Source organism: Sardina pilchardus, chromosome 10, assembly GCF_963854185.1.
Source record: "Sardina pilchardus chromosome 10, fSarPil1.1, whole genome shotgun sequence".
Taxonomy (NCBI): Eukaryota; Metazoa; Chordata; class Actinopteri; order Clupeiformes; family Clupeidae; genus Sardina; species Sardina pilchardus.
This window is the reverse complement of record NC_085003.1, coordinates 8,063,173-8,084,060: the sequence shown is the minus strand read 5'-3', so window position 1 is coordinate 8,084,060 and position 20,888 is coordinate 8,063,173. Positions and strand designations below refer to the sequence as shown.

The following is a 20,888-nucleotide window of genomic DNA, read 5'->3' as shown; positions in this document are numbered from 1 at the left end:
TAATCAGCTTTAGAGTCATTGGAATGGTTATTTGACTTATGGGTTGAATGACGGCTGTCTCGCTTCCCCCTAGCGCCTCTGAGTGAAAAAAAAAAAAAACATGTATGCAAGTTTTGTGCCACTGGGACAGCACTTCCGGCGCTTCCTAACAGAAAGTCTCCAGCCTCGCTCATGAGAAATCTGCAAGTTTAAAATGAGCGAAAGCGAAACCGGCATAGTTTCCCTTTAAATAAACCAAAGAATAGATAAATTAAAATCAGTCTTCCATAGTAGCCGTGTCTATTGAAAGACAGGAAACGTCATGACAACATGCGTGTGCAACTATGGGGCAGAAAGCACTATAGAACAGCATAGAGCAGAGCTCTCTACGAAAAGATTACAAACTAGTTTTTGTTCAGAAAAATAGTGATGGTAAGAAAATGGTCAATATCCGGGAAGGAATGCACGGCCAAAAACAGTGGATGTTATGTTATATTAATAATGTAACTGCAAGACAAACTCTGAAATGAGATGCTATTATTACAGTTAACCAAAAATGCCAATTGTAGCTTACAGCAGCTGACTAATAAGTTTATAACGTTGTGGCTGCCCCTCGAGTGTTGGCTGTGTGTGTGCATCCAGTTTTGTTGGTAAACAGGAAACCAGTCTATAGGTTGCCTATATTTCAAGAGAATCTCAACCGCATTTGCAAAAATAAATTCTGACTGATTTCAAATTGTAATGTCTGGACACGCTTACATGGACAAGTATAGGTTTCTTTCTGTGTCAAAACATGCAAAGTGAGCTGACGTACTGCTGTTTGAAATCTAACTGCAGTGCTTTGCTTTGCTTTTTAGCTGAATTAGTAGCTGGTCTCTCATCACCACAGGGTCTCCAAAAATGCAGGCCAGCATGTTAAGTTGTTAAAGCAAAAGAAAATGGCCAGGCCACTATTAGAAATGTTCAAAATATGGTCATGATGAAAAGCAAACAGATTTTTTTTTTACCATCAAATTTATATGAAACCTCCATAGCTTCAACACAAATACATGTTTGTGTGTAATGATATACTTTTATTATGAATTTATTTTATTAGCCTTCTTTTCCATGTTTTTACATTTATACAGATTATATGGATCTATTTGCAATATACTATTACCCTTAAATACAATTCAACCCGACTAGGCCTGAGATAATACAAAGTTTTTGACCCTGTTGATGGCCTTGGTACAAAAGAAACTCATACATGACGATGGCATGGGTCAGAAGTAATGACCATATGTTACTTTATTATTTTTAAAACCCTGATTAACAAAAGCAGAACTCAAAACCATTACTGCAGGTCCAAAACTATTACTTGTAGCCAGAACATATAAAAACATCTTTTGAAACTCAGGGATATAAAAATATCAGTTTTACATCTTAACTTTACAGTATATACATTAATATTTGCACTGTTAAATAAGAATTTCAGTTTGTAAATGCTGTTTCATAAATATACTTTAAACCTGCCAATGATGCTTATTACTTATTAGTAAATGTCAACTGAAGTTGCATACTCAAATGCAAAAATGTTCTTAAAATGTTTTCATTGATACTCACATTGATACATTGATACTCATACAAGGAGACATTTGGAATATGACAAATGTTCAGGTTTCCTACAATTGTCAAACAGGGAGTTTAGTGTAAACACAGTTATAGAGCTCAACCGGGCCTCTCAAGTCCCCATCAACTTTAACATAAGGAAATCAATGCAGGTCTTTGAAAAAAGCGTAGTATTATACAGAGTGAAGAAAGCTGAAATAAAATCTAATAGAAGTTATAGTTGATCTATGAAATGATGCAATTTTTCCCCTTGTGTCCCCTTTTCTTTTTGGATTTTGTTCTTGGGCCAAAGTTGGGAGACACTTGGCTGGGTAGATCATCAGCGTAGTAATGGTACCTGGGTTGCCTAATTGGCTTTGGAATTGGCTGGCCCAGGAAGAACCCTTCCTCCTCTGATTCGGAAGAAGAAGAGGAACAGGTGGAGCACCAGTCATCATCCTCAGCCCCATAGAGCCCCAGGAACCTTTCCACAGCTGGGTTCTGCAGACCATAGTCAGAGGCAGCATGGGCTTGGGATTGCTGTCCATACTGCTGTGCGTTTCCGTGCCTGTGGTGGTCCTCTCTGAAGTAGACGCGGGCCCTCTCTTTAGGGGGCATGTGTAAGGCGTTGTCCGAACGAGACTTGCGACTCCTGCGCCGCCTGTGTCGGTGGTGATGCTGGTGTTGCCGCTGGTCTGGCTCCTCAAACTGATACACGCGTCTGCGAGTCCGTTCACTCATTGGTGGCTGGCGCACCTCCAGCTCGCTGTAGCGACCATTGTCCACCACTTCATCTGAGAATTTCACCTGCTGGGGCTTGGACTGCGATCGGGTCCTACGCAGCACCGGCAGGTGAGGTAACTTGGGCCTCGCCTCCGGTAGTGGCACCACCTCCTCTTCCTGCTCTTCCTCCACTACCTCCTCTTGCTCCAGCTCGGAGGTCATGCTCTTGAGGGAGTTGGCACTCCTGTGGAGCATGGAGGAATTGAGTGTTCCCATGTTGCTGGTTTTCTCACAGTCCTCTACCTCAAGTTCAGGAAAGTTTTGTAATGAGTAAAGTAGGGGGCGATCTTTGCTGTCACCATCAACCGAAGCTCCTGCAATTATCAAAAGATCAGTCAGATAAAAAATTTAGCTGAAATGAATAGAACATCTAAAATGTTTAGACACTAATATAGGAAATGCATTGAGCAGTGGTCTTAGATCTTACCTGTGATATTAGACAATGCCAAAGAGTCCATTGAGTCCCTCACACTCGCCGTGTTCTGCTTCAGTTCATCAGTAATGCACTCCAGAGAGTCGTCGTACCACTGCTTATCATTCCGCTTGAAGCCACTGGCACCATGCTCTTCCAGATCCAGCTCCTGGATCTTCCTGCTGCTTGCAGGGCCAGGGTGGCTGCCATAAGCCGAGTCTCCCAGGCCATCCTGGGACTGAGCCCAGTACATGTCCACCTGGTACTTCTTACTAGCCAGGCTCTGGCTGCTGCTGCTGCCACCACCGCCTGGCTTGGATTCAGCCTTCGTTTTGACCTCCGACTCATTCATCCACAGTTCCGTTGGCCTGGCGTCCTCCTGCTGCTGGAATACACCGTGCTCTCCGAATTTGAGTAGGAGCTGGGTCATGTAGTCTTCATGCTCAGCCCACTCCTCGTGGTCCTCAGGGGCCTCCTGCTCCTGTTCCTCCCTGTTCCCCCAGAAGTGGCCATCGGGAAAGCTGAGCTGAGACAGCTTGTTAGACAGCGTGTCCTCTGCATTTCCAGAGAAACCCGGGAACTTGTAGTTGTCAGCAGGGGAGAAGAGCAGCGACTGTCGGCACTGGTCTGCTGAGCGGCTGCTCTTTCCCATGCGCACGCTGCGGCGGGATTCGCGAGACCGTGCTGACTGGAAGGCCGAGTCTGAGGAGTCTGAAGCATGGACGTCCTCTCCCAGGCTGCAGGCCTTGGAGCAGTAAATCCGCCCCTGTCTCGGAAGGAAAGGGCAGCCCAGCAAGGAAGTCTTACACTGGGCACAGCTAAAACATGTCTCAGTTGCGTGCCAGTGAAGGCCATCATATGTCATCTGAGCATGGTCCACACCTGTAGTTGGGAGTAGGGGTATTGATTACAACCTGGTGGAATCTGTGGTATGTATACTCAATAGGTAAAAGTCAACAAAGTACAGGGCAAGAGGACTTACCAATGTGCTCTCCACATGCCTCACAGTACTCTGCATAGAGAGACTCAAAGCAACCACAGCAGTACGGCCGTCCATCCTTCATGATGTACCTCTGCCCACCCAGAATGGTCTCGCACTCAAAACAGGCAAAGTGCTTCATGTGCCAGTGGCGGCCCTCTGCCTCTGTGCATTCGTCAGCAAAGATGATCTGGGAGGGTGCAGAGTTTCAGTTAGATGGCAAAGCTTGTATTTCACAAATGTTGGAAAAACTGTCAACTCTCGGCGAAGTCTCACTCCAGTATGTCTAGTCTGTTATTAACTTCTCTGAAGTCGCAACAAATATACAGAAGAAAAGACTTGGCTGAAATTAAGCCCTTAATTAGGCTTCTTCATGGATGTTAGTGCCAAATAGTGGATGTAGACTCACCTCATCACAGGCTGAGCATCGAGGCTTCAGTAGTTCTGCATGATGACGACCACAATGGATCTTGCCCTCATGGTAGAAGTATATCAGGTCCACCAGGAGCTCGTTGCAGGTTGAGCACGCGAAGCAGGCAGGGTGCCAGCAGAGTGCAGGCCCAGCTCTGGAGGCAAAAACGGTCATCTCGCCACCATTGATGCTTTCCCCACACTGTGAAGAAAAGAAAACCAGTCCATGAGATCCAGGATTCATAGAAATCATTTAAATTTCTGAATTCGAATGGTTGGAATTGTGATCGGTTTGACAGTTCCTGTATCACTATATGCGACCATGTTTTTCCCTCTTCAGTTCCCTGGCTGGCTATATCCCTCAACAGTAAATGATAGCAGGTCTACGTGTGGCTTGGGAGAACGGCATGCTCCATGCCTCTTTGCAACCACGGCTGGTACGAGATGACATCCACAGTCGTTTCCTGTCATTAAATATGGAGGCATCGCTGGAAACTGGGGTGTCATATGGCCACAGCATTTCAGTGGCCTGCTGGTGAATAACGGTGGTGTTGTATCCCCTTCCATATGTCTGGAGCCAAGGCAGTATGTGGCATCCCCTGTCAGAAGGAATTATGGCTGCGAGCTCCGTGGTCTGTTTTCCCTTATGTATGTGTGCCATGTGGGGACACAAGCTTGCTTGTTCACTTGGATTCTACGACAATTGGACGACTAAAGAGGGTCAGAATGGCTATGAAATTAAAGGGAAGGCATGGGCCTTTTACCCCATCAGTGAACTTTGGCCGCTTCAGAGGGATATGCTTTCATAGGGTTTAATGGTTTTCCCTCAGGCTTCTCTTTAGCATTATAAGGCCTAAGGGATATTATTTTTGAATATATTAAGTATAGAATCAGCACAGAGTTTAGATGATACTTTTGTTTGAGTGAGAGAAGACAGGCTGTGTTGTTTTGTAGACACTAGAGGATATGTTTGTGATTGCACCAGTCAAAAGGGGGGGGGGGGGGGGGGAGGATCTAGAGCATCAGAATCGCCTTGACGATGTCAACGTTGATTAACTCCTTTTTTTGAGCATTCAATAACAGATGTTTGCATCAATGTTTCCATACTTTGTTTTAGAAGATCAAGCAGTGCATCTGAGCAGTGCATCTGATACTCACATGATCACAGATGGCATGTACCACTGTCCTGGGCAGCATTTTCAGAGTCCCCCTGCCGAGCGCCTCCTTCTTGCGCTGCACGCTGAACATGTGCAGCTCCTTCTTCTCTTCCTCACTGAGGGACTGGCAATACCGCACCTGGGAGAGATAAATAGAGGGAGACGAGTGTTGGCTTTGTCAAACACATGAGAAAGTAGTCTTTTGGCACACAGGCTAACAATGACCTTTCGCCACAAAACTGGGGTGAGGACCATAACGACACGGTCTGACCTCAGTTTACACCACCTCCTGTTTTTCAGCTGTTTAACAAACACCCTTCCTCTCTTCAACCCCATCTCCACACTAAACACCAGCCAAAGCCTTAACGAGAGTGAAAGGGACGTTTACACAAACTAGCTCTATGTTTAGAGTGAAATCAAGAGACGGATGACAGAAAAGGGGAAAAAACAAGCGGAGATGTACAATCGGGGCTGTCTTGCCCCAGTAAACAGAGATGGCATACAACCGCCAACCCCCCAACCCATCAGCTTAACATATACTGCCGCATCAGCCTCTGCTTGTAAACTGATGTTATGCCAGGAATCTTCACACCACATGGCGAGCAGAGTCCTCCCCAGCAAACATCATAAAGTCAAGTCAAAAGAGTCTCATTCTTATGGTGCCGGCACCCATTGAGACGGCAGATGAAAACAAAGATCCCCTCTGTGATGGCACCACCGGGAATGCTGTGGCCATTAAGCAGGCCTGAAAATCACAGGGTTTCACCAGTCGTAACAAAGCATCCCACAGCCAGCACAGGTTCAAGGGTGTCTTTGAGGTCTTTGAGGGTGGGAAAAATGTTAGTGGGCTTGCAAATCCTTGCCCGTTACACTTTTACTAATGTGTGAGCCTGTTGTAGCATAGTTTTATGGTGCACCTTCTTCAGATTTTACTCATACCTCATTGTCGTGGGGAGGCAGTTGGTACAGGAGCTGCTTGATGCGGTATTTCTCTCCAGGGCTGTTCACGTAGGGAACCTTGTCCTCAGGCAGGCAGGAGAAATACAGCTGAACCTGTGGGAAGAGGTCAGAAACCCTCAGTTGTGTGGAGGCAAACAGAGCATGATGAAGTGTGTGCAAAAAAAAACAGCATGACCACTGACGGTAAAAAAAAGGAAGATAAAATTGAAAACGTCTATGTAATTTCCCACACAACTAACTTCAAAGCAAAGACAAAAGGCAGCTCACGTCACATGATTATTGTTCAAATAAAGACCTTTAAGTAATGTCCAAAAATAGTTGTACAATCATCCAATCATAACAAACATTATGGTCTCTTCAGCAGTATACCAGGAAGGTTGGGGTGGGGGGGGGCAGCCTCTAGTTGTCACTCTGACCAGAACAGAGCTGCTTGCCTGGACTGCCCCGTTGGCTCTTTGACCCGAGTGCAGTGAGGGGAGAGTGCTTTACGAGCTCGGGTCATTATAGGCCTCAGATAAAGAGGCCGAATGTGCCTGACTCCTCCTGTGAGTAGAGTGAAGTGTCCATCTCTGCTGCAGCTAAGACAAGCTGCTGGAATGCCATTTAGTCTCTGACAATCAGGCTTCGTCGTAAATTATGCACATTTTCATGCAGCTATTAGCCCAGCCCCTCTCCGCCACCCCCTCAGGCCTGCGCTGCACCAGTCCCTTACGGTCTGCGTCTTACCCCTGCAATGATCACCCATAATGTGCAGAGGGGCAATCCAGGGAATGGCTGCTATAAAGACATAAGACTTTATTCCCTGCATTTTTACACAAAGCCCCAGCGCGTTCGGATTTTAGGGGTCTCTTGGTGCTCTGGCCCCTTTCTCGCCCATCACCCTCGTTCACAGCAGCCCAGAGCACTACTGCTCAGGAGGGTGGGCAGAGAGAGAGAGAGAGAGAGAGAGAGAGAGAGAGAGAGAGAGAGAGAGGGGGCCTCCCCCATTGTTTTGGGAGAGTGCCACATCACAGCGCCTCCAGACACAAGCAGACTGTGTTTGCGGACTGGCCTGTAAACGAGGAGGAGGGGGAAAAAAAGACGTGGCTTGCAGTGCTTTAGTGCGCTGTTCGCCAGCGGTTGGTACTCGGCCTTCGAGGCTCAGCGTCTGCCAGCTCGTGATAATCACTCACAGACTTTCCATGAACGGGTTTGTAAATAGGAAAAAACACACATCCTGTGTGTGTGTGTATAGAGAGAGAGAGAGAGAGAGAGAGAGGGGGGGGCTTCAAACTGCTCCATAAGAAAAAGAATGGGATAGACATGGATTCCTATAAATTAGAACATGCCTTTCCAACAGAGTCATTCTCGCACTGGCTGTGTAAATTGATAGCTATTGGAACCACGCTCTGACTGATGGATCTCATGTGCCAACTGTAAGGCTCTAATGTAATGTTCCAGATACTTGGCACAATATTTTATTTCCAACACCTCCCATAGAACAAGACGTACTCTATCCTCAAACTCTCAAGACATAAGCTGTATTTTTAGACGAGGCTTTTATCGTCTGTTTTGGGAGTAGTCCCAGGATTTGACAAAAATCAACACTTTGATCATTTAAAATCCACACGCATCTATGAAATGTTTTATACACTTCCAAGTCTTTTCCTGTTATACAGTGGGCCACTAGGAATACTGATTAATGTTTCAGCAGTTCTCCAATTGGTACATCTGGGGGCTAAAATAATCTGTTCCGTGTGGTAAAAAAAGTCACCATTCTCCTGCGACCTTTAACAATATTCTTATTGCAGCCTGTTAAAATTCACATGGTGGCAGGGTAAGTGTGTGAGTTAGTGTGACCTTCTCATAACCAACTATTGGAGGTTAAAAATAGTGTGTAGGCTTAATGACATCACCATTAGTGGGAGTAGCACTGCTGAGGACTTGGAAACAGAATCTGCTCAATTGAAATGAAAATGAATTACCATTCTAAATGCTGTCTCAAACATGAATGAGCGTTTGACTAATTAAGCATGTGTGTTTATGCCCTGAACACATTGGTCAGTGTTATCTGCACCATGAGGGGATTTTTAGATGAATTTGATAATAGTATGTGGTGACCTCGAGAAACAGACATCTATGTGAAAATGACTGTAACTCTCCTTAAAGTGTTTTATTATTAGCCCTGTGAAAGTAGGCCCGCGTATATATATTTTTAACACAATGGGACTCTGTTTCTATCTGTGGATTCTGTTTTCAAGCCAAACGAGATGCCCTATGAGAGTTAAGTAATGCCCTATAAGAGTGCTATATCCTCACAAGAGTATTCCCACACAGGAAATAAAGGCAAGGGGGATGACGAGAGGTGACCTCACCTGCTCAGGACGCAGGCCTGGCGGTACCCAGGCGTACTCCTCCAGAGCGCAGCCGGAGTCGTCGTCCGACGTGGAGCTCCGCTGGAAGCCAAAGGTGAGCTTGCTGACTTTCTGCTCCATGTCCAGTGGCCTCACGGCACCGTGGTAACCGGCTACGTTCTCCAGGTTCATCAGAGCGACCTGCAGCGGCACAGCAAGTAAGAAAAACACATTAGTCAAATGTGAAGCACCACACACACACACACACACACACACACACACATGCAAACTCTGATTTATGCCACATAAGGGCTGTGACTGCATTGTCACCACCACTTGAAGCACAATTATCCTTGCAAACCTGGCTCCTCCGCAGAGAGAGCCCCATAAAAAGCCTTGGCCTATAAAAAGATCGCCATTTTACTGTCATAGCCAGTGTGGCGATGCATCACCCAGAGGTCTTGCCTGATGTGGTTTTGGTGTCACTCCCATGTTCCAGCACATTTACGCAGGGACATTTTGTCTAGTGTAACGGCAATTTAATACAGCCTTCTTTGTCATGATGGGATTCGTCAGGAATTTTTATTGGTCTTTCCTACTAAAATGGAGTATATTTTACAATACCTCATCCATATACTTTGTCTTTTTTGATATCTTATATCTCCCCTCATCATGCATCATGTATAATTAGCACCATCCAGACTGTAGATCTCAAAGAAGTAAGAAAAATGCTTTTGGTTTTCTCCTCAAAAGAAGAGCACCCCCAGCACCACATAGCCTGCCAGTGCAAGTGCAGGCCATGCACAACTCCAGTCACAGATGGAAAGTCTCTAAGAGCGGATTCCCTCTGTCCCTCCGTGCTCTGTGTGCCTGAGCGCTTGTTTTCTAACCTGCCAGAAAGACTCATGGGCCAGGGTGCGGACAGAGGCCCGCTCCTCTGCCTTTCATCTCCGGGGGCCACTTCACAGGAGGGGCGCAGGCAAACAGGTGAGACTGGCCAGGGGAGTGTACGGACATGGTCATCAGACCTTGACGCAATGCGGCGGTGGACACGGGAGCACAGCGAGATCAAAGAGAGACACCCCCTCAGAAAACACACACACACACACACACACACAGAGGATGGGGCCACACTTGAGATCAATGCTGCAGACCGGACTGGAATGAGGAGAAGCTGCTGTTTTCTCTGCCACTACTCGGGTCACCCCTCACCCCCTCACCCCTCCAGCACGGCTCAATCAGCCAGGAGATTTATTTCATGCCCACCTTCTCATGACTGCAATAAAGTTTTTTTTGACATCCATGTCCTTGCAGCCTCACACAATTGATGGCCCTATATAACGTTGGCGTCACAGCCTGTTATGAGTTGTGAGCCCCTTTCTGTGGAAAGTGAGCGGGGCAATAGAAGAGCCCCATGATGCATATTGGGGGAAATAGATGGCTGTCCAGTTGTGCTTGTTGCTCAAGGCTGTAGGCTTCTGACTGTGAGGCTTCAATGGAGAATGGGCACTGGCTTCCCCCACCCATTTGCCCCCCCTCCCACCCCCTAGGGCCTGGCAGACAGCTGAAAAAACCAGCCACACTTGACTGCTGGCTTTGAAGAACACAAGACAAGATGGTCAGGGCTTGAAAAATATCTTCCTCGGAATGTTGTCCATGCATTGGCTGCCAGAAAGTGTGGCTCATATACACACACCACCCCTCTACACACACACATACACCAAAAAAAGAAAAACACGACAAGAGCAAACTGTTGACAGTGTCAGCTGTATCTGCTGCGCCCCTGTTCTGCTTTTGCGTTGGGTGACGAGTCTTTCTCGGATAGCCCCGCATGCCATTGCCCTCCTGATGAATGATTAGCTGCCTCCCAGGCGACAGCTACTGGCTATTCATAAACCGGCCACTCAAGGACAGGGAACAGATTCAAGTCATATCTCACACCACCACCAACAACAACAACACCCACTGTCCTCCATGGAGCCCTCAGCTTTCAGAACATAGCAGAGAAATATGATAAATGCCCAAACAAAAATTTATTCAAGCCTTAATGAGAGAACTTGGGGTGGCATATAGAGGCCGATGCCTTATGTGTATTACTCTGATGTGTTCTCCATTAAGGAGTGACAGAAGACAGGGAGGCCTGCTCTATCAGGCAGCTGTTTACTTCTTCTGTCTGTTTTATCTGCTAGATGAGGCCTGTTATCTTGGCCACTGGTATTTAGAGCCCCAAAAAACCTGTCTTTAGATTGGGTCCCCGGCCAAAAGAAGAAGCTTCTTTTGTTGTATTCATGGTCATTCATATGCTAACTCCAACCCTGTTTTCAGGACCAGCCAATGTCTTTTTTTCCTATTGCAACATACTTCCAAATAACGTGAGCCAATATGAATGCTACTTGGATTAAAGAAACGTGTCTAGTGCCACTGTGGTAGACACATTTGTTCAGCCATTTTTCTTTGAGGGGGGAGTAGGAGTCTGAAAACTTTCTCTCAGGGAATACACAGATACAGCATTTTCATCGTTGATATGCAGGCAGACCTACCAAGTTGAAGTGAAGAATAAAGAACAGTGGGTCGACGCCCTTCCCTTGAACCACATCCTTAAGTATGCTAATTCTACCCAAAGCAGTTGTCCACAGTGTTTCCTCCATTTCCACATTCAATCAACATTACAAGAGATGGGAGACAGATTAGACGTGTTCTGTTGCAGTGTGGGGATATACTAGCAGCTGGACTGAATGAAAAACAAACATATATTTAATGATCTGTTGGCAACCATGATTGTGTAGGCCCTGCATGCAGGAAAGGAAGGGAGGTAGAGGCTGGGGGCAGTTCCTGTGTGTGTGTGTGTGTGTGTGTGTGTGTGTGTGTGTGTGTGTGTGTGTGTGTGTGTGTGTGTGTGTGTGTGTGTGTGTGTGTGTGTGTGTGTGTGTGTGTGTGTGTGTGTGTGTGTGTGTGTGTGTGTGTGTGTGTGTGTGTGTGTGTGTGTCCTCCCACACTGCTGTGAACCCCTGCTGTACTAAGTGTTTAACAGGCCCTCTCTTTTGTAGAGGTACTTGTTAACATGGCTTTTGGGAGCCTGAGATGCATATCTTTCAGGTCCACCCACCGTGGGCTTATAGACCCCAGTCAGGGGCAGAAGTGGGTGGGTGGGGGGTGGTCCAAGGGCCCTAGAGGGGGTAATCGGGTGATCAAGCCTGAGAACTAGCCCTAAATCATATGGTAATAGACCCCCTCAACAATGGAGATGCATTTACACAAAAGTATGGGAAAATGATGTTTTGTAACCTTCTTGGAGTGAGCATACGGTGCCTGCAGACTCCTTTAGTTTAGCCCGTAGTTCCTGCTTCACTTTTCCTACAGTTTTATCTGATTTGTTGAAGTAATACCTTCAGGGGGAATCTGTCAAAGCTTAAACCACTTCATCTAATTTGTTTAAGTAAATCCTTTGGGGGAAAATCTGTCAGCAGTTGCAACGGATGATCCTGTGTTCACCTTCACTGAGAAGAGTGGAACCCCTTGAGCACGTACTAAATCAAGAAGTGCCTTAGTATATAGACATATGATATTTTCCTTCATTTATAATCAAGTCTGCGACTCCAAGTCCTTAGACAGTGACATATACTTGGTAGTACATCAGAATTCTGGAATTCTCCACACTGGCTGGAGAAAACATTCACAGATTCACAGCACAAGTCATATGAAAGCTCACAATTTCTACTGAGATGATTATCACAATGTATATTCGAGTGATCAGGCAAAACGTAGTGCTTAGGATGGTTACTCTTTTCATCAAAAGTGTTTTATGACAAGTCTGAGCTACATATACCAGATGCTCTAGCACATTTTGTGACGTATCTGTTGCTTCTGTTGGAAGGTATAATTTTCACGCTAGATCTGCATTTAGACACGTTGGGCTTGTTTTTCTTGGAAGGTATTAAGTTAAACCAAAGGCTTGTTGGTGCCTCAAGAGCACAGCACGGTATGATGGCAAAATTGTAAGAAAACGGAAATTTGAACACAGGATCAGCAAAGCCAGCTTGCACAATTCATAATGGAGTCCATGTGCTATTTTCCCCTACAGTGCATCCAAAAACGTTGCAGACGCATATTGCCCAAAGCTTACAAGGTTTGACACAAAGGAAATGGAAAATGACTATTACAATATCATCAAAGCAAGACTAATGTGGGACATGTATGTCTTATGTGTCTGCCATGTGGGTCCAAAACTAAATATTTAATATCAAATCTTTCAAAGAGTCTGAACTCAAAGACATGGAACAGAAATACACAAAACAGAGAAGGCACTTGTGACGACTCATTTGAGATAGATGAGCCTGTCCCAATGTGGAAAGGCAAGAGGCAGCATTTCGGCCGACCCTATCAGGGCCTCATCCATCATGGAGAGTATTATTCCAAGGCCAAATGGTCATGAGGCTTTCCCCTGTGGAGCAAGGCAGCTTGAGAGGGACCACCTGCATGCATGCCCTGACACACATGTGCTGTCGGCAGACAGCTGACGAGCACCCTCTGGCCACAATCATCAGACCCATCCAGCTGAACCACACTGCCAGCGTGGTCATACGCACACCTTCCTCAATCCTCAACACCCTGACACCTCTCAGACTCTACAAAGCTATGTTTAAACCGCAGCTAATGAATTTGCACCCCCTAGTCATGTTACCCTGCATGCTACATAGTGATATCCAGCAACCGGAAAGTAAGCTTTCATTTATGGCTTCAGTTTGATAGGTTGATATTACAAAAAATTTAGCTTGCAAATATTTCCCAATAATACTGCTCAGTGCCATACTTCTATAGTGATCAAACCCAACAATTTTGCTGCCCTGTACAAATGTTCTGCAGACTCCAAAGATTTGTCTTACCTTACTGAGCAACAGACACCTGGCTGGCAAAGGTTTTCACGTCTCCTCTGTATGTTTCCAAGTCTCTGGGCTACATGTCTTTGGGCTTGATGGCAACCACATGTACAATGGTCTACATCCAAGACAGGCGATCTCCAGTCCTTGGTCCAGCACTTTTGCATCCAAAACTGTCAGCTTGACTACATCCCATATCAAAGGGAGAGAGTGTCACATGCTCCGGCGCCTATGCCTGTATGTCTGTGCCTATGTGTGTGTGTGTGTGTGTGGAGGGGAGCAGGTCAACCAGATGGCTGTTTCCTTTACTCTACTAGTCCCACAGAGCCAGCGCCAGCTCCGAGCCACTCCCCCCTAACCAGGGCTCAGCCAGTCAGGATGGTGCATTCACCCTTTGCGACCCAACCTATCGCACTTCAAACACTCTTCAAATGAGGTCCACCAGGGAGTCCGTCCCTCCTCTATAGCTCCAGTTTCTCTCCTGAACTGAGCTTTCCTCAGAAACTCCATTTTTCCTAAAAAAAAAAGGTTGGGTTCCCTCTCTTGACGTCTGCTGCGAGTTACTTAACAGCTCACACGCATCATTCCATGTGTAAACTACCTTCATGTAAATCTGCCTTCTTGCAGAAATCCTTCACTTTGGTAGCTGGAAAACGATTCAGTTGTGAACAATACAAAATGAACTAGGGTTTTCTTCTCACAGCAGTGATGCTGCTATGTCTTACGTTTTAATCCCTCTGTTTTTACATGGGTGGACCACTGTAGTGAGAAGTGAATGGCAAAGGTCAGAATTAGTCTGTGCTCTCTTACAAGAGGCTGAATGGGTCTCATCTAAAGTCCATCCCTTACTTCCCAAGTCAACAATGATGTCAGCAGGTCCACACCACTGTGACGGAAGAATTGCCCTCCATGGAATCTTGAGCCCTGCTTACCATATGAATGAGACACGTCCCTATCCAAATCAAGCACTTCCATGAGGAAGTTTCATTATCAACCTTGTGATTGTAGGAGGAAATGTATGTTGTTGGATAGCCTTCGGGGAAAATGAGTCCAAACTTTTTATATGCCTTCCTGTGATTTACTCTCCACAGAAACCAGATTCCATTAGTCATCTTGAAGGCTTGAATCGCCACCCTGGGATTAAATGACAAATGCTGTTGGAATCATTGTGAGTCTGACAAAAGCTCCAGGCCAGACTTGGAACAAAACCAGCCTTTCTGTCCTGTGCCAAATGTGCTGCCCTAAGAAAAATGACCGCAGGTCATCCATTGATGCTACAAAATAGATCGGAGGAGCCTTGGAAAAGCCTTGTGTTGCATGCATGCATCTGACTTGGCCTTGAGTTAAATTTTGCTCAAACAGAGCCAGCCATGCCTTCCATGTACAAAGCTGAGAGAGCATAGCCCCCAGAATTGGAAAGTAGAGGGACAGTTGACCTCATCCTCTCTCCCTCATTTCCTGTGGAATGTGAAAAAGGTGAAGGCCTTCCTGTTGTTTCAATAAACAAAGCTCAGAGTTTAGGCTCAGGTTGTGGCCACCGGAGCCAATGTCTCCTAAACGGGGGAGGAAGTTATGAAATCCAATCCCCCTTTCCTCAGGGTGGTCTTTATTGGTGACCCCAAACAATTCACTTTTCACAGCAAAGCTACAAGAGTACTATCATGCTGTGGACACTGGTAGCAATGGTGCTTGTGTGCTACTATGAAGATTTACAGGCTTCCTTTGAAAACTATGTTTTTGATCAATTGACCAGCATTTCACAGTGCCCTCTGTAACTCTGTAACACTTCAACTATATATTTTTGAAAAACCTGAGGTTGTATGTCATTGTGAACACATTAAAACTAGTATATGGGAGAAAGACAGAAGGAGTGAGGTTTTTCAGGTTTGTGAGGAGGTATGTGACAAAGCCATTGTTGCAGTCAAGGCCACAGAGTTCTATTCACAGCAGGCTCCAGGCTGAACTGCAGTCCTTTGTGCAAAGACAGAGTTTGCACCCTGTTACATTAGCAAGTCTTAGAGGGAGAAACAATTCCACATCCTGCATGGATGGGTGAGGGGCTTTCATGTGTTTTAAGGTAAGCATGGAGTAAAATGAAATGCTGTGGTGCCTACATACTGGGTGCACAACCTGAAATCCTGAAGATAATAGGAATACCTTCCAATGGCTTTTTGTCAAGAAACCAAATGTTTGAATTTCCCATTAGACTGCAATGTGATGGGTTAGTACTTCAATCATTAAAGTGAACCATTATTGTTAACTTTGCCTTCTGGTAATGGCAAGTCGAGGGGGGGGGGGACATGAATGACAATACACTAAAGAGATCTGTGAAATGCATCGCAGTGATCTAACAGGTTCTAATGGAAGGACAAAGAGTCTTCAATTGACCATTGACACTAAACAATTTGTCCAACACCACTCTTACAAATTCACAGATTACTTCAAATCAAACAATTCAGGTTAAACGACATTATTTTAACCCATCATTTACAGCTACGCATGGTACATTTAATAAAAAAGAAAGAAGTCATTATGAAGAGGCTATTACATCCAAGTCTATCCAAATACACATCCACTAAAAAGGGGATGGGGAGGGGAGTTTGGTTTGCTGGTGGCACACTAAAAGTGGAGAACTATTGTTAGAGAGGGGTCTTGTTTCACAGTTCAGGGTTCACTTGAGATACTTGTGAAATATAAAACAAGACAAGCCACATATCCCTGACCTCTGACCTTTTGTGAGCGCCCAGCGAATCGTAAATCTCCCCCCTTCTTTATGGCCCTCCACCGTCACGACTACAATGACCCCAACAGCACCTCACACCTGGCCCTCACCTCAACTGTAAAAGGAAGAATGAGAGAGGGCAAAAACCAAGGTTCTGACCCAACATGTCCCAACACCCCAGAGAACTTGCCTGCTAACATGCTCCGACAGTTAAAGACTGACCACTGTGGATAACACTGGATTCTTGGACAATATAATCCCCCAGGCTCTTGAAGATCAGCAAAAAAAGCAGACCTGAGGGACTCATCTCGAAATCCTTCCCAGAAATAACATTTAATCAGAGCCTGGCTGGCCCAGTTGTACGGTTCAGCCATCACTGGTCAGTGGTCAAGTGAACTCATTCCTATTAATAAGAATTACAGCCCTTGTAATTACATTGGCCTAACATAACTCTTTCAGGAACAATTATTCAATAACAAAACTTCAGTAACAAAACTTTTTTCTGACATGACTCCTGCTCAAGCTCAATGGAGAATTGGCTAATCTACTGTGGTGTAAAAACCTAATGGATTAAAGTGCTTTCCTTATGTTGGGAGTGAACCATGGAAACAAGATGCACTGTAACAGGACTACCGAGGACTCTTGGTTGGAAGGTCAGAGTGGTGTATGCCCTTACATTGTATTGCTATTTACTACTGTCCTCAGCCTTTGTTGGGAGTAGCACCCAGTGATGAGAGCCATCTTATCATAAAAGTAGGACTGTCTCAAGGCTTAAATGACTTGCCAATGGCCATTATCAGGGGGCAGCCACAACAAAAGGGCCAGTCATAAAGGACCATAAAACCCCATCACTACTGTAATAACAGCCCTTTACGCCTGAGAGAGGAAAAGGTCAACTGGTGGAGCTGTCTCTGCATTGATATTGACTTAGGGAGATTGGAACTGGCAAACTTAGGTCAGACAGTGTGGTGGTTCCTGGTATAACCCTCAGATAACCCTTTAGACAACATCTTCCAATGAAGACCAGGCTCAGCAGAATGTGAGCCACATAAAGCTCTCTCCCCTGACAAACGTATGTCTAAACACAGAGCCAAATAAAGAGATAAGTAAGAAAACCACACTTGACCTTGCTTGAGGTCATTTCATCCTGCAGTGAATCTAACAAATCAGTTAAGGAGATGATATATCATCCTGTGACCATGGCTAAACCTTTGCGAGAAATAAAACAAAAATAACAGACCTATAATCAGTTTATATTGGACCAATCGGCAAACCGAATCACATGTGTCATTTGAATAAATCTTGAAGTAATGTGAGTACATGGCCTTGTTTTTTTGTGGTGGAGGGATGGCTAACAAAAAACTTAGAGTGCATTTCAAATTAATTCCAATCAAATATTATTAACGTATTATTAGCTTACACTGTGCACTGTTTTGGCAGAGTTGGTATAACAGTAGGCTATAAGTTCCAAAAGCACATGTGGTTTAATACATTTTAAAGTTTTAAAGCAAGTTTTAAAGTATTTAGCAGTTGATGGCTGTTTTCTGTGTGTTTTTTGACAGAAGAAAAACTTTCATCTATGTTCAGAAGTATGTTCAACCACATAGTGAGTCTTAACGTCAAGTAAAACACTGTATTGATATGGATGTCTTGGTTAAATCATGGGATTTAGCCATCGTATTTTACCCCTGACTTGACACCCACTCACTCAGTTGTAAAATCCAGACCTCATTGGGGACAATGGGTAGTGAAGCGTCAGAGCTCCCTGAGCAATTAAAAGGAGGAAGCTCTTTTACTGGCTGACACTATAACCCCACAAAGACTATGTGGCAGTCTGCACACATAGACTTGGCGAATGACCTCTTCAACTGTACACACACACACACACACACACACACTTAGAGACATATACATGATTTCGAATCACTGTAAGTTCTTTGTACTATAATACACAACAACTGCATCTCAGTATGGCTAACTTTATAAATAAATTGAACTGTAAGGATCACAACATTGGCGTTTATCATTCCATTGTTGTAATCAAACTCATATAAGGAATCATTTGTACTGCAAACTTTTGTATGTATTACAGACATACATAATACCCTAACCAGATACTAATTCAGTTTAATGTATTCTCATAAAGCACAAAGTCGATCCCTATAAAAAGACAGCACTTGACTCGGTGACACTCAATAGTGGATATATGTTTCTTTTAAATGCTTCAAGACAGCACCAAATGACTCAACAAATACATAACATCTGGCACTGTGTCTTTCCCTGCCTTGATCCTTGTTTCGACAATAAGTGCTATATCCAAGCATGTCAGGGAGACCATTTCCTGTTCGTGTTTCGCCCAGAGCGAAACTGGCACAGAGCTGTGTGGTTGTAGGTGGGTGTTAGTGCCTGGGAATCCAGTCTGTGGTGGGGCCAATAAAAATCAAGATGGCTGCTCCTGATTCCCACACATGGGAGCCTTACCTCCAGCCACAGGGCTTGGGGAGAGGGGGGAAAAAACACAGGCCAATGCTCTTAGCCAATAGCACGAAACAGTTAAATGCTTCTCAGTCGGGATCCCACTAATCATTAACATTCCTGGTGAGGCACTGCACTACAGTGCTTTATAACTGGCTAATTAAACACATGCTCCAGTGGCATCTCACAGAGGGAACAGTCACCGGGGTAAATGGGGATGCTTCATTTTAGCCCAGCTTAATTGGGCACAATTTAAGTCATTAGGGGTGGTGGTAAAGTCAAAAGAAAAAAGACTGAGAAAGACTAAAGTGGCTGAATTATACCGGGGGCCCCCTAAGAGAAACATCCCTGACTCTGATGTTGGCCCCTCACTCTTTTAATGTGGAAATGGATCGCAGGTATGCCCGCTATAGAGCTGCGGGGAAACCGTTCCATGATTAGGACCATTTATCCTGACACGGACACAGGGGGGAGCAGACAGTCGCGTTGACCATGGCAATGGTCTGTGATGACCTTGCTTGCCAAGTAACCAGCTGTGATAGCCATTGTTGTCAAACAAAAAAGGGCCCCTTTTATTAGGGCTGTGGCCGACGAGCTCTTTTTTTCCTGACTCAGGAACTTAACTTCCATGCAACAGGCCGTGTTTCACAAACACAGCATCTTCTATCAACTTTTGCCTATGCAGTAAAAACAACATTTGTCCCTTCTATTAGATCACGAGGCCCTGCTTACTACAACAGTCACCTTAGATTTATTTTACACGGTGAGTTCTTGTTGAAATGTCAAAGCCAACCGTAACAAAAGGCAGATGGCTCAAAGCATTTGATGAGACACTATGGATTGGCAATCCAAAAAGACATGCTTTGGCCGATGAATCACAGTACACTTTGTGTTGTCAATAGAAACCAGAGCTATTACTGGCCAAACATCTTGGAGGGGCTTTTGTGGGAAGTGAATAGAAACCAGGCTGGGGCATCTGTTATCACAGAGAGAGCAGATTACACATACCATGCTACCCTGCATCAGGCATACTTTCAAACATCAGAGCCATGCTACAACATCCCATTGTGGCATGTCTGTTAGTGTGTATATGGTATGTGCCTGGATCAGTGTGTGTGTGTGTGTGTGTGTGTGTGTGTGTGTGTGTGTAATGATGATACGATGATGCCTGCAAGTGCACATCTGGTTGGCTGTCTCCTCGCCGCTGTTTTTCCTCATCCGCTGGCCTCCAACAGGAAGGTGGCGCAGAAGCATTCCAAACACAAACAGCTCCCTTTGAACCTCGAGCTCTCCCCCTTCTCTCTGGGGGCTGCCATGTGGGCCGTGGCCAAACAGACTGGTCTTTGTCATCCCTCCGCACCATTGTAGGCCGTGGGGTTTGCTCTGCAAGCTATGTGTCGTCCGCGCCGCTCGGCTCAGCTCTGCTCGCCTCGGTCAATATTGACCCACCTGTCCACCCAGCCTCGGGTCGACCATCGCTTCAACCGTAAAACCACATGTATCCACAGCGTAGCGGAAGCCGGGAGTCCAAAAACAAAGACCAGCAATGACATAATACTTGCACGCTTTGAAGTGGCTGCAGTAAAGATACATTTGTTTGAATTGACCGGTCCCGTCCAACTGGTGAGGACAATCCAGATGTCGAGGCCTGAGCCTGAGGAACAGGCAATGCAGAGCAGGCCTTTACTTGTTCAGGTTCCCTCTCAAGTGTTCTAAGATGCCTTATATGCACCCAGTTACATAACAGGACAAGAACATATGTTTTTTTGGTAGCATTCTTGTTCAAGATTATTGCATCATCTCTTTTCTTTTCATATCAAACTAAGATGAATTTACAGTACTGAATTTCCTGAAATCTGAAACTTAAACTTAAAATGTATACATTGTTTGTCCACTATATACTGTAGGTGAGCGGCCCCACATTTCTACTTAACTGCTGAGAGAACTGCACCAGAAATATATTCTAATATACCTTAAGTCTATTTAACCCCGACATATTTACTTGTGGTGATGGACAGTCAGTACTCAAGGAAGCACAACATTAAGCTCTATTGGTGAAACCTGACATTTTTACTGCGCTATGGCCTAGCTCCTGGCTCCATGTCCAAACATACCTGATTTCCTCTGGGCTATCCTTTATGTGTGTGCTTGGTTTTAACCCAGCATGTGAGAAGTGGATGGTGCTATTAGATGACTTTCACATGGAAATAGCC

At 45.2% G+C, this 20,888-nt stretch overlaps 1 protein-coding gene across 2 annotated transcripts in view; it reads right to left on the bottom strand.

Annotated features, from left to right (window-relative positions):
• Nucleotides 1-1,055: 1,055 nt before the first annotated feature.
• prickle1a (prickle homolog 1a) overlaps nt 1,056-20,888 on the bottom strand; it is a 24,138-nt gene continuing 4,305 nt past the window's right edge. Inside the window, exons 1-8 of one of the 2 annotated variants that reach the window (XM_062547805.1) lie at nt 16,209-16,282; nt 8,623-8,802; nt 6,248-6,361; nt 5,310-5,447; nt 4,150-4,353; nt 3,744-3,930; nt 2,777-3,643; nt 1,056-2,663 (exon numbers count right to left, since the gene is read on the bottom strand). In XM_062547805.1, coding sequence (XP_062403789.1) covers nt 1,813-2,663; nt 2,777-3,643; nt 3,744-3,930; nt 4,150-4,353; nt 5,310-5,447; nt 6,248-6,361; nt 8,623-8,793 — 2,532 coding nt within the window. In that variant the 5' untranslated portion in view covers nt 8,794-8,802; nt 16,209-16,282 and the 3' untranslated portion in view covers nt 1,056-1,812. Of the gene's footprint in view, nt 2,664-2,776; nt 3,644-3,743; nt 3,931-4,149; nt 4,354-5,309; nt 5,448-6,247; nt 6,362-8,622; nt 8,803-16,208; nt 16,283-20,888 lie in introns of those variants that run through there. The other variant, XM_062547804.1, reaches the window with a different exon arrangement.